Below are 14,190 nucleotides of genomic sequence, written 5' to 3' on the forward strand. Positions count from 1 at the left end.
AGACTGAAGCGTTACCCCAGATTTCAGCCTACTTTCACTTTTTTCTTTTGTAGATATAAATCAGGCCTTACTCTTGTATATTTTAAATTTAATAGCTAAAATCTCCCACTTTTTAAAAATAGCATTTAAAAAACTAAACAATAACTGAGTGTTGCATGAAACCACATGATGTATTAACACACATAACGTAGAACCTCACTAATTTTCTGCTAATCTTACAATCTGCTTATTCTTATGATCTCATACTACTTCTAACAAAGATGCAAATGTGCTGCAGTGAGTTATTACTTTTATGATACACAGCATAAATGCAATTTATATACTATGAAATATCAAATCAAAAGAGCAACACACTTTATTCTGATTTTTTTCTTCAAGTATAAAAGTATTTCATGTGATACAGTAACTGTAAAACTGTTTGCTTCTTTGCTTTCTAATTTATAATCCACAATGGATTTCCTGGTCACCATGAATTAGTGCTAACCTACTACATTGTCCAACTGGGGTTTACGCGTTACATTTTTAGGCCTCCTTTAACTTCAAAGGTTAGAAGTCCAAAGAGGCTACTGGGCCAGCATGACTAAGAGCTGGCTCACATCAGTCTTGTCTAAACTACTCTCCTGCTTTGTATTTTACAATCAGTTAGAATATAGAGAAGTGACTGCATGCAAGCAGTGTTCGAAGCCACTGAAGTCAGAAGAGGCGGTGTTTTTGAATAGTTCTTAAATTAAAATAATCTTGAAACAAAAAATTTATCTGGAACTTAGTAACTACTATCTGGCAGTTGTATTAGCAACAAACATCTTATTTGCTGATGCCATGACAATGGTTTCAATGAAATCTCCCATAAAATCCCCACTTTCAATTGCTGAGACAGTACCTGATTTTTTCCTTTCAGCATTAGAAGATTGGTGACTTTGCCAAAAGGTAATCCCAAAGAAATGACTTCTGCCTCTGTGACGTCACTGGGGAGTTTACGGACGTGGATTACTCGCGAAGGGACCCCCGCACTTCTACTGTCACCTTTGAATTTTTTGCTGTCGTTTCCATTAGCTGAAAAGAACGAACAAGCATTGTTGGTTGTTACAGTTCCAGTTGATCTGAGACAGGGCATCAGGTTACCACTGTGTCTTGCATTTTGCCTCCCACATTCAGTTTTCAACTCACCAAATTAAGAGAAATTCCAGGCACTAAGGCAACCCAAATATGAAGACACATGGTTCTACTCATTTTTTCAAATTATGTAAGTGAGCTGAGTGACATAGCAGCAATGGAATCACAAATTAACTCTCAAGTGGCCATTTTACCATTTATGTTTACAGTATGTCACAGCCCATATTTCTACTCTAAGGTCTGAGACACTTTGTGTGCTTTTTCCTTTTCACTTTGACGAGTATTAGTGGTGGTGAAGCTGCTTTTTGAGGGGGCTCACGCCTTAAATAGGCAATATCAAACAGCAAACATATGGCAACTCTAGACTTCATCTTAGCTCAGCTGGATTCTGCATCAGCCGATTGCTAGTCATACATTGTTAGCAGTATACTAACACACACTAGATGATACAGCTTGGCAGAAAGGCCAGAAGTTAAGCAGAACATAAGATAACTCTGGAGGATTGTTAGCTCAAAGCTGCAGAATTTGAGGCAAATAAAGCAAATCATGAAATGCAGCATTCTGTACTCAAATACTAATGAGTTTATCTAGAGCAGGATTATGAACTCACCTCCATACTGCGTAAGACTGTTTCAATAATACCCATCATGGTGACTACATATGTCCAAAATCAACCAAAGGATCAATTTATGCTCAACGGCAGAGGTTTATAGTATGAACTGTGTGGTCTAATCCTTTAAAGGGCCATTTTAGCAGTTGTCCCGTGATACCAATTTTGTTCAAGCTGCTAGGCCTTTCAAGGATGTAGGACAGCAGCTAGTCAGATATTTTGTATGGTCTTACACAAACCCTAACCAGAACAAGCAGTGAGAATGAAAGCAGAGATTTTAAACCAAGAGCAAGTGGAATAAAGTAGCCCTGCTAATTGTACCTTCAACACTCATCGTGGGCTGCTATACTTTTTTGCTAGCAATTTTACCTGCAGAAGCAGAGTTGCTGCTCATGATAAAGGGTCCGTTAGTAACACAAGTAGAGAAAAGCTCGTCAGATCCCCGCTGGAAGAGAAAAAGATGGAAAAGGGTAAGTTGACAGCATTTTTTCTAAATTCTATTCAGGTACTTTGAGAACAGGAGGACAATTCAGAAATTAAGATGGTAGAGAAACCAAGCAGAAGTGTGTAAGGGAAAATACTTTGACAGTAGATCTACTTGGCCTTTCATTCACCTGTATGTAATTTTAAGTCAGGCAAATGTGTAGAGCTACATAAATTTGGTGGGGGGAGTAAAGTGTGAAGACCACTAGGAACAAAAACCTCTGGACTGCATACCTTCCTGAGCTATTAGGATAACAGGCACTGAAACTCTAGTGGCAGAATTACCTATACCAGGCAAGATTTTCATCCACTCTTTAGTTTAAAAAGACAACAATACTCCATTCACCCTGGCAGCAACATTAAACTAACCCACCCTTCCTAATATTTGCCTTAGGTTACAAAGAACGAGTCAAAAAGCTCTAAATACTACAGCTAGTTAAACCCTTACTTATAAGGTCTAAAACCACGCCATCTAAAAATGCTATTGCGTGACATTAAGTCACACACTATGTGAGGTGCTGCTAAACAAGACGTATGATGCATGTTTTTCAGTGGCAAGGAGAAGACGCAGGTTACAAAGACAGATCAGGAACTGAAAATGCAATGCTACAAGTCTTTCCCCAGATAGTTTTTTTGCCATTTATTTGATATTGTCCTATTATAAGCCTAAGGGATGTTTTATTTTATTAAATTATCTCCAGATATCCGAGTCCAAGTGTACACTTTCAGCAAAAAGTATTGCGGCCATTTGTCTGCCATCTTACTTTTAAGTCCTTTAATTTGTATCTCAGGAGCTAGAGTCTGGAGAGTAACAAAGAGCACCCAAATTTCCATATAAAATAAGTGCCTGGAGAACTAGAATCAAACACTTGGATAACGTACACATTTAGTCTAATAAAAATGCTGAACAGACTAAACTCTTCGAAATACAGAAGATATTTATTACCAAAGCGCTGGGCCAGACTGTGATACCATCACTTTTCAGTGGGACTACTCAAGGCATAAGGTACGGTGCAATCAGCAGGGCTCCTTGTTGAGCAAGTAACTATCCAATGAACATAAAGGTAGCACAACCTGCAGCTGTGCTACCTCTGAGTAACTAATTGTAAAGTTATATTTCTATATGGGACAACATGCAAATTTCTTTCTAGAGCAGATTTTTAAAATCAGTTTGGATACAAACTATTGTTGCTTTCATTAACAGAAATTGTGTTTCTACCAGTGAGACTACATAGACAAACTTCTGATTGCTACTGTAAATTTAATGGAGACAGTTAAAAATTCCACATTTTTCACAGATCACAACTATGACAATTCTGACCCTTGACACTAATGCAATTACAATAAAGAAGTACCAGACTGTTCAGTATCTCCCAATACCCTGCAATCGACAGTCAAAAGAACATCGCCAGAGAAACCAGACACATCTGTGAAACAGTTGACAGTGACTGATGTAAGTATTCAACTGATTCAACCACCTAGTTTACTTCTATTGATCAAGGCCAATCTTACTTAAACAGCATTAGCTGGTCATACTATTTTTACTATAAAGAAAAAAGCAAAACTATGAAGAAAAAGCAAAACTGCATATAACCTCAAACTCATTAACTATCAGTCTGGCTTATATTCATATTGGTGTATGTAGTTTTAGAACAAGCTAATCATCTCCCTAATTTTAATTTAAGTTAGTGCTACACAGCAAAACAGTCTCAACACTGAAGTCTAAAAAAAATTATACACGCCATCTATACACTCAGAATAAGTAAGTTGGGTAGTACCAAAAAGGGCATTTTTTTAGCTGTAGGTCAATTATTTTTTATCTTGATCCAGACATGAAATTACTGCACAACAAAGACTTCCCCTGGTAACTGAGAACTTGGTTTATCTACTTCTATAGTCTCTGCCTCAATCAAATGGGAAGTTGTTCTGTTTTCCAACATCTTGATGAAACCATACTCCCTTATCATCTCACACTCCAATTACTGGAAACAATCTCTCTTAACATGGCAGCTATCTAGTGACAATTGAAGGAGTAACAGTATCTGTGTAAAGATGAAAGCACTCTCCTCACTGCATCTGAGCAGGTTTAAAAAAGTAGGTCATACAAGAAGCTCAAAATGAACTGGAGTTATATTCTAGATACATTTTATCTATTTGTGTGTTGAATATCCTGTTGGGCGACTTGCTAACTACTTTCCAAAGCCAAACGCAATACTTTGGTGCACACCACAAGATAACTTGGGAACCTGATCTAGTTTGTGGTCTATGGGTCACCGGTCATCTGCAAAGCATTTGCTGGGGTCTGTAGAGAGTGGAGTAGGCACACTACGTTGTCTCTCCTTGTTTCCTACCAATAAACTGCATTAAGAGAACTTCACTATTAAGATGGAGTCCATCTTGCGAAAGTTTGGGAACCCCTGAACTACAGCAATTGGAACTGAAGTATTACACCATTTTAAATTTAGAGGGTTCTTTTTTTAAAAAAATCTGAAAATAAACTTTCGTAAAACTTAAGATAAAGTTGTCCCATGATATTTAAAAAATCCCAATAAATCTGTTCTCAGGAACATTCCTCTGCTGTACCTAAACACTGCAACATTGCTACTGCATGAGAAACTAGGAGTCAAATTGCAGCTGGTTATTAACAAGTGCACCTAATTAGTCTCTTATTATTGTCCAAACAGTGAAATACAAGCTAAAGCAGCATAATCTTGGTTCACATTTCACTGTTTAAGTGTCCATCTACTATGACATTCATAAGATATATATATATTTTTTAAAATAAATAAAAAGACTTGGTTGGGATTTTCAAAATCTCCAAGGGAGGTTGACTGTCTCACTCCCTCTCAAATACTTTTGCAAATCCCAGGTTTTAACCCAAGTATCTTAAAAAAAAAAAAATCACCATGATTGCTAAATTTTCTATTTAAATGACCAGGCAAGGTTTCATGGAATCAGAAGTCTCCAGCATCAAGTTGATCGCATGCAGAGATTGGTTCTGCTCACACAGTAAGTCCTCATGATACATCTATAGAAACACTAGAAGAATAAGCCACTTATTTGCCCTCTCTGGGAGGTAAGTTTAGGAAACTATCGACTGGAAAAACAAACATTTGTACTATGGCAAAAAGAATTTGGCTCCTCCAAATCTGCCAACCTGAAGGATGCTTTTGTAGTACTTTGAAGATTTACACCATTTTCTTCTTACACTTAAAAATATGTCAAGTGTATATAAGCATGAAATGCTTACTGCTGCTAGTTTTCCACACTTCAGGGTTCCTTTAATCAAAGTGTAACTTCACAAATCCACACCCCTCTTATCTTCAAGACATTCTAAATGCCTGCTGTGACAAGAGCCAGAAGGTAGAGGGGGAAGACTGCTTTACACCAAAAGAAGCAGCAGTCTATTTGTAAGCTTCCCAGCTGGAAATGTGAGCTAATGAAGAGGGAGAATTGAAGAGATTGGAAAACTACAATTACACTGTCTTGCCTACATGGGGAAATTTACAGAATTACTGTACCAGTATAACTTTGTGTATATACTCGTTCAGAATAACAGTGGCCTTTTTCAGTTTAGCACAAGCTATGCTATGCATAAGCTTCAAGTTGTACTAGTAATATTATTCCACAAAAAGCAACTTCAGGAAGCCAGCCAACCAATTTGGTGCTCTTTAAAGTCTCCTGCCATCAAAAAACACAAGGAAAGGTTCACCCATTTCTTAAGTTTTGGAACCAAGGAATGCAGTTTATATTTAAAGGGCCCGTATTAAGAATCACTCAATGCTGGATGTCTGAAGACTCAGAAGTCTACATGTGTTTTAAAAAACAAAATAACTAAAAAAAGCTTAGTAAACTGATTCCCCTTTTATTTCCTGTTAGGGCTGTCAAGCGATTACAAAAAAATTGCATGATTAATAACGCTATTAAATAGAATACCATTTATTTAAATATTTTTGGATGTTTTCTACATTTTCAAATATATTGATTTCAGTTACAACAGAATACGAAGTGTACAGTGCTCACTTTATATTTTTATTACAAGTATTTGCACTATAAAAAACAAAAGAAAAAGTATTTTTCAATTCACCTTACACAAGTACTGTAGTGCAATCTCTATCATGGAAACTGAACTTACAAATGTACAATTATGTACAAAAAACTGCAATCAAAAATAAAACCATGTAAAACTTTAAAGCCCACAAGTCCCAATCAATCCTACTTCTTGTTCAGTCAATTGCTCAGACAAATAAGTTTGTTTACACTTGCAGAAGGTAATGCTGCCTGCTTGTTTACAATATCACCTGAAAGTGAGAAAAGGTGTTTATATCGCACTGTTGTAGCCGGCATCGCATGATATTACGAGGTGCTAAAGATTCATATGTTCCTGCATGCTTCATCCACCATTCCAGAGGACATGCGTCCACGCTGATGATGGGTTCTGCTCCATAATGATGCAAAGCAGTTCTCTAGTTTACGCATAAAATGTTGCTCTTTTAAGAGTTCTGAAAGCATTTCAGATTCTTAAATCTTGGGTTGAGTGCTGTAGCTATCTTTAGAAAATTCACATAGGGTTCTTTCTTTGTGTTTTGTCAAATCTGCAGTGAGTGTTCTTAAAACGAACAACATGCTGGGTCATCCGAGACTGCTAGAACATTCACACATTTTTTTAACGAGCGTCATCAGCACGGAAGTATGTCCTCTGGAACGATGGCCAAAGCATGAAGAGGCATATAAATCTTTAGCGCATCTGGCAAGTAAATATCTTGCAATGCCAGCTACAACAGTGTCATAGGAACGCCTGTTCTCACTTTCGGGTGACGTAATTAAGAAGTGGGCAGCATTATCTCCTGTAAATGTAAACAAACTTGTTTCTCTTCGCGATTGGCAGAACAAGCAGTAGGACTGAGTGGACTTGCAGCTCTATAAAGTTTTAGATTATTTTGTTTTTGAGTGCAGTTATGTAACAAAAAATATATTTATAACATGCACTTTCATGATAAAGAGATTGCACTACAGTACTTGTAGGTAAACTGAAAAATATTTTTTTATCATTTCTACAGTGCAAACATTTGTAATCAAAAGTAATAGAGTACAGTACACTTTGTATCCTGTATTGTAATTGAAATCTATGCATTTGAAAATGTAGAAAAACACCCAAAAATATTTAATACATTTCAATTTGTATTCTATTGTTTTAACAGTGTGATTAATCGTGATTACTTTTTTTCAGTTAATTGCGTAAGTTAACTGCGATTAATCAACAGCCCTACTTCCTGTAGATCTTCTACTGTAGTGCATTCTTCCCCTTCTAATTGCTGCATCATCACTTTTACAAGAACACTGCAATTTTGTTCCCAGACTATTGTACTCTACCTCTGCACAAATAGCTCTTCAGATACTGAAATTACCCATCATAAATGTTAACACTACGTTATTCATCTTGCAGTGCAATTTCTGAAAGCCACCTCCCTTACCCACCTGGTATTTCAGAAGAGTAACCGAACACCATGAGGAATGGAGTTAATGCTAGTGTAAGAACTCCTATTAATTCATATTTTCTATTATATCTACTGAAATATTACTTTTCTTGTTGATTGCAGAAAACAAAGCATAGCAAGTGTATTTAAATATGTTGATTAGTCTTGTCCAGGGTAGCTGTATACCTTGTCTTTGTAGTCCAAAAAAAAAATCACTGATGATTAGCTACATCATAAAATATTAACAGGTTAAATACTGACTGTGGGTGTTTCTATGGCAGCAGCCTACTTTTGTCTACCACACACACAGCTACTGGTTCTTTGCTCTAGCAGCATTTATCTAATAAAATGCATCTATAAACCATGTAGGCTAGCTGTACAATATTAACTTCAAATAATTCCTTCCTCAAAATGTTTGGAAAGGAAGGTCTATACTACCAAAAGTGGAAGTTGCTGTGGGATAAAATATATAAACATTCGCACACGTTTTCTAAATTATAGTTTTGAATTCTCAAATGCCAGCTCCCATTTTCCCCTCTTCTTGTAAAATAAAGGCAAAGCCTTGTCTTCACTAAGAAAAAAGTGTCTTTTACCTTGAGTTAGCACACAAGGCAGTTGGTATTTTTCACATAAGTTAGTGGGTCAAGTTAAACACTATGGGGGAAACCCAATCTAATTCAACCCACTAACTCATGTGAAAATTACAAACTGCCTTGTCTTCATTAGAATTTTACTTCCAATTAGCTAGCTTGAGTTTCTGAGCAAAGACAGAGTGCTTGTATGAATACAAACATCTTAGGGTAGGGCCTTGTCATGTGTCTCAAAGCACACCTATGGAACTCCATAAATTTTCAGTTGATCTGTATAATCCTTCATCTACTTAAAGACTAGTCACCCATAAAAAATAAATTAGTTGCATTCTGTCTGAGCAAAGGGCTAGAAAGCAATCCAAGCTAGACAGACTGTTTAGTCATGAATAATTTAAAGACTAAACCTAGTGATGTTCCATGGTGGCAGCTAATTGAAAACCTGAATACCAGTATGTTCTGCATCAAAGCTACTAATGAGAGAAAACTGTAATAAAGCTTTAGCAAGCATTTAGATAGGACATGAAAATGTGGAGGAGTCCCACAATTTCAAGTTATTACACAGAATTAAACCTGTACTTCCAGAATATTGTATTACACAGCCTGTCAGTGGGGGCAGAGGTAACGTTTAAGCTATGACAAGAATTAGAAAAAGGCTACTCTGCTGGTTTACTGGCAGTATAAAATACAGATATACAAAATCAATTTAACTCTGGGTCAAACAGTGGTAAATACTGCAAAGCAGCAGTACACCCAGCCCTTGGATAGGAAGTGCCTTACTCCGCTTCTTCGCATTTGTTAACCCACCTCTCTTTAGGATCCTGGGGGGAAATGTTCAAAGGCACAAAAAGGCAGGAAAGTGCTTAATTCCTATTGACTTTCAATGGGAGTTGGACACAACTCATTTGCACCTCTGAATAACGCCCTCCCCACACACACCCCCCTGTAGAGAAAATGGTCAACTGGTAAAGTCAACGTTTGACCCGATAAAATTTAACAATCAGACAAGAAAATATCCAATTAAGGCTTTCGTCCTTTATCACAGTGACCAACCACAACTCGGAGATTTCCATACTCCGTTTCCCTTGCATAAATGTCTGAAGTCAAGCTTGTACACATCATGAAGAATGTATCCTTTTGTACAGGTATGCAGCTCTCAACCCCTATATTGTTTATGCCAATGAGACAGTACGGACACCAATTTAAAAAAACACAGTAAGAAGGCTTCCTGCTGCACCACAGTGCTTTACTTTTCTATGAAATGTACCCCAAAACTCCTGAATTGATAGACCATCAAGGCCAGGCCTACACTATAAACTTATATCAGCATAACTACATCGCTCAGGGGAGTGAAAAGTCCTAACCCCGAGTGCACAATCATACTGACCAACTCCCTCCCCAGAAGAGTAGACAGCGCTATGTGGATGCGAGGGCTTCTCCCATCGACATAGCTACCACCTTGCACAGAGGTGGATTAACGACACCAACAGGAAACACTATCCCATTGGCATAGTAGCATCTTTGCACAGCTGCACCAGTCACTGCAGCTTTTTAAGTGCAGACCTGCTGCAAGGCTTGCACTAAAACGGCCATCCAACTGTGGTACTGAGAGCCAGAATTACTGTTGTGAGAACGAGGGAGACAGACTATTTAAGTCCATGCCCTGCAACAGCTTCCTCCTAGGTCACATATACACTAAAATGAATCATAATTAGATTGTAAGATCTCTGGGGCAGGGCCCATCCTTTTGTTCTGTTTGTACAGCACTTAGCACAATGGAGTTCTGATGCATGACTAGGGTTCCTGTGCACTAAGGTACTACAAACAAAAAATAGTTAAAAAAATCAGGTGCCCTCTGTCCAATGTAAAAAGTTTGAACTGATAGCGCAGGCTGAAACAATGTTACAAAAACCATGACAGACACCATGCTTCACCATCTATCACATTTTGTAACACACTGGATAGCTATGCTAGCTAAACAGCTTTCAACACTAATTGATAAGGTCCCCTGGGAGACTGTGGCTGACAGCCATTGTCAACAGGCCATTTTCCTTGCAGAAAGAAATTTTGTCTATAGGCCCTGAGAAATTAACTGATTTATCTGGTTTCTGAAGGGTTAAGTTAGACTTTCAAGATACAAGAGGGATCCATGTCAGTAAAATGAGACACTAAATTTAAATTGTAATAGCACACAAAACAGTGAGCTCTTCAAAACTATCACTGTGGGAACTTTCAAAGCGATCTACCAAGAACAAATTTTGAAACACTTGCTGGATATACATGCTCTTTAGTCAGTATTTGTAGAAGCTTCTTTATGAGTAGGAAGGAAAATTCAAGGGTTGTCTCAGCTAGATAAACATTTCTCTTTCAACGGGGATGATTCACCCCCTCCTCTCTTTCCCCCTCTAAAAAAAACCTAAAAAACACCACCCAGAAAAAGATCACTGCTAGAGTTTTTTCATTAGACGATTCAACCAAGTGTGCATCTATGAGACTTGCTTTCACATAACTTCCATTCTAATGTATCTGATAACAGGACAAATGAATGCTTAATGGCATGAACACGAATTATGCTGCTATATGCCAATACTCTTTGTGGAGTTAAGATACAAGAGTGAATTCACCCAGAAAAAGGAATTGTCTGAATTACTAGGGCAAATCTCATGTCTATTTTCTTGATTTTATACAGGAGATTGCCTCTAGTAAGGGACTTGCTCCTAGTCACATAGTCTTTCCCTCCTACCTCCCAGTAATCTACTGGGCAAGTTGATCAATGTCACAGGAAATTAGAACAGTCTGGGTCACACTGAAGCAGCAATCTGGTGCATTTTCACATAAATCAGTTACGAAGAACAATTGGAATACAGAATTACTTCCTTCCTGAGCTCAAAATTGAAACTGAAGCCGAACTTAACATTAAGAACATCAGAATGGCCATACTGGGTCAGACCAAGTCCACCCAGCCCAGTATCTAATCTTCTAACAGTGGCCAGATGCTTCAGCGGGAATGGGCAAAACAGGGCAACTATTGAGTGATCCATCCTGTTGGACAGTCCCAGCTTCTGACAAAATGGTGCAAAATGATCTTGTGCCAAGTCTAAAGATTGGAATCTCAACGTTGGATGAGTTCACCATCAGATCTTACAAATGAACTGTGATTATAGTACAGGTTGAACACCTCTAATCGGGCACGCCCTGGTCCAGCATAGGCGCTGGAGCACCCATGGGGAAAAATTAGTGGGTGCGGAGCATCCACCAGTGCCAAATTGCCCCCTCCCCCCGTGCCTCTTGTGCACTGGCGGGCCCACACTTACCAACTCCTCCTCCTCTCTCCCAGCACTTCCAGAGCACCACGAACAGCTGATTCGGGGCATTCAAGCTCCAGGAGGGAGGGGAAGAACCTGGGGCTGGCAGCTGGGACCCCGGGCGAGGGGCCAGCAGTCGGGACCAGCATCGGAGCCTCCTGGCAGGGGGTTGGCGGCAAGGCCCCCGGGTGACAGTGAGGCCCCCCCGGGGGGGGGGGGGCCACGCTGGGTGCAAAGCCTGGGTGTGCTGCAGCACCTCCCGTCCCCGCACTTACTCCCTGCATCTATGGAGATCTGCTGGCAGTCTGCATTTACCTCCCGTGGTTTGGCAAATTCTCTGGTTGGGCACCGGTCAGGTCCCAAGGGTGCCTGACTAGACAGGTTCAACCTGTACATGAAAGTCATCTATTGTCTATTTAATACTTTAGACCAGTAGTTTTAAAATTTGTTTGCTGCCATGATTGCAAAGCAGGCATCAGTCTTCAAACAGTCAAACATCTAAACTTCAGCTTAGATGTTTCTGGAGGCTTTTCTGACCAACTGAACTCAAAACAAGTGCTTTGCACTCTCTGTAGTGGCTCCAGTGATCTTCAAATTCAGCCATAATCAAGTGTGTATCATAACTCAAAGCAAATCTAAACCAATGGTGGTTGTAATGCCTCTTCCCTGTTGGCTGCACTCAGATGTTATTGGCGTACAAGTGGTACCACATGAACCTTATTCTTTTAGGCAAAAAAGATTTTTTTAAAAAACATCTCCTGCTTGTTAGTCCCATTTGAAACACTACTTAATACTACCCTAAGGCATATGCAGATTAGGATAAAGGGTTAGTTTAAAAAAATTGTAGTTAAAACATTTTAACACATTTAAGACTTGTACCCTTGTCTAGAGAACCCCCCCCCCCCCAGTAAAAATGGAGTCTACCTCTAGGATCCACTCTGAATAGCTAACCCAACTCTGAAGAGATTAAACTGCACCTATATTAGATCTTAAGAGATGTTTCAAATATATTTAGCTAACAATTTCAAAAATACCTTTTTCCTAGTTTAAGCACTGCTATGATGGTTAGCACATCCTTGAGTTTCTACTTTAGTCACTTTTAAAAAGTTATTTCTGATTACACCTTGCAACAAACAAGATGACTTGAGGTCCTGAATGCAGAACAGTATATAGTTAACATAAGTAAATCAAAGCTTTAAAGGGTTTCTGCTTAAAATCTGTTACAAGATTAAGTACACAGCAACTTGTACAGCTATTGAGGGCTTTTTGTAGTATCAAAGTATACCTTTTGTCATGCTCTTTTACAGTGGTACCATGGCTACTTGCTGCTTCTGCCCCCTTTTAAAAAATTTAAACCCCTATTCTATTCCCCTCTCAGCTCAATGATAAGCTAAAAACTTTCTGCACTAACAGGAAGTCCCTGCTCCTCAATCCTTTCATCTAGTCTGCCTCTCCCTAACCTTCATTCTTACGAAAACTAGTCTTGACAGCTACTATGGAGACACCCTGTAAAACAAACCTGCCCTTTGAGCCAATAAAAGGTGTGGCCATTTTAACTGGCCCAAAATTCCTGTGCTAAAAGTAGTGATGTAAGCTAGTCATTTCTTGCTCTATAGGGTAATAGACACCCCAGCTAATAGCCTTCAGCATTCATATCATGTTCCAGGCTTCCTACCTAACTTAACTGCTTTGTGACCAACAAGATGTTTAAAGATTATTTGAGAGTGCTTAAAACCAAAAGGTTATATTTTACATAGCATTAATAGGAAACATTTAGTACAATTAGTGCTTTTCTACATGCCAGAAAATAATTGTTAACTGAATGACTCACCTCGCTTAGCAAAATAAGGGATCACTTAGGAGAGCTCTAACATCTTCTGATTACGTGAATTACTCTATAAAATTTCACCCTGTACATACAGTTTAAGGAATGCATACACAGTTTAGATCAAAAACTAACCTAAAAAGTGCAATTACACAATAGTGAGGTGGTTTGTCAAAAACCTGCTTTGGTAAATACTAGCAACCTTTAGGTCAGAATTTCTATGAACAAAACATTGTTATGTTAGAGATGAAGACCAACTTCAAATCAGATTGTGATTACGAAGCTGGAAAAGAAACTGATCACTTTGGATTTTAGGTTTTAGATAGAGCTCCTTTATTCTGGTCTAAGTACACTGATCACAGGACTAGGAGCCAGGAAAACTCATTAATTCTAATTCCACCACAGACTCTGACTCCTTCTGTAGCCTTTGATGAGTCACTGAATCTCTCTTCAGTTTCCTTACCTATTAATGGAGATGATAAATCACAGGAGTGAGGAGGATTACTGAATGCCTGTGAAATATTGTCTCAAGTATTTTTAACTATAATAGCTAGTCTACAAAATAAAAATTCAAGTTTCAGATCTGGAGAGAAAATGTTTTCATTTAACCATTTCATCACATGGGGTTTCCTTAAGAATCCCCTTATGGAAAAATAAAGTTATAGTAGTAACCAGTGCAGGAGCTTAAGCAAGCTATGAATCAAGTCATTCTAATTAATTTCTACGTAAGAATGAATGAGTAATTTAGAATAAACTAAGGTTTAGATGTGATTCAAGGCACTTCTCAACA

At 38.4% G+C, this 14,190-nt stretch overlaps 1 protein-coding gene across 2 annotated transcripts in view; it reads right to left on the minus strand.

Annotated features, from left to right (window-relative positions):
• PTBP1 (polypyrimidine tract binding protein 1) overlaps window positions 1-14,190 on the minus strand; it is a 50,158-nt gene that overhangs the window by 26,503 nt on the left and 9,465 nt on the right. The window contains exons 3-4 of one of the 2 annotated variants that reach the window (XM_034755537.1): window positions 2,093-2,168; window positions 881-1,053 (exon numbers count right to left, since the gene is read on the minus strand). In XM_034755537.1, coding sequence (XP_034611428.1) covers window positions 881-1,053; window positions 2,093-2,168 — 249 coding nt within the window. The remainder of the gene's footprint in view (window positions 1-880; window positions 1,054-2,092; window positions 2,169-14,190) is intronic. The other variant, XM_034755538.1, reaches the window with a different exon arrangement.

Source organism: Trachemys scripta, chromosome 22 (assembly GCF_013100865.1).
Source record: "Trachemys scripta elegans isolate TJP31775 chromosome 22, CAS_Tse_1.0, whole genome shotgun sequence".
Taxonomy (NCBI): Eukaryota; Metazoa; Chordata; order Testudines; family Emydidae; genus Trachemys; species Trachemys scripta.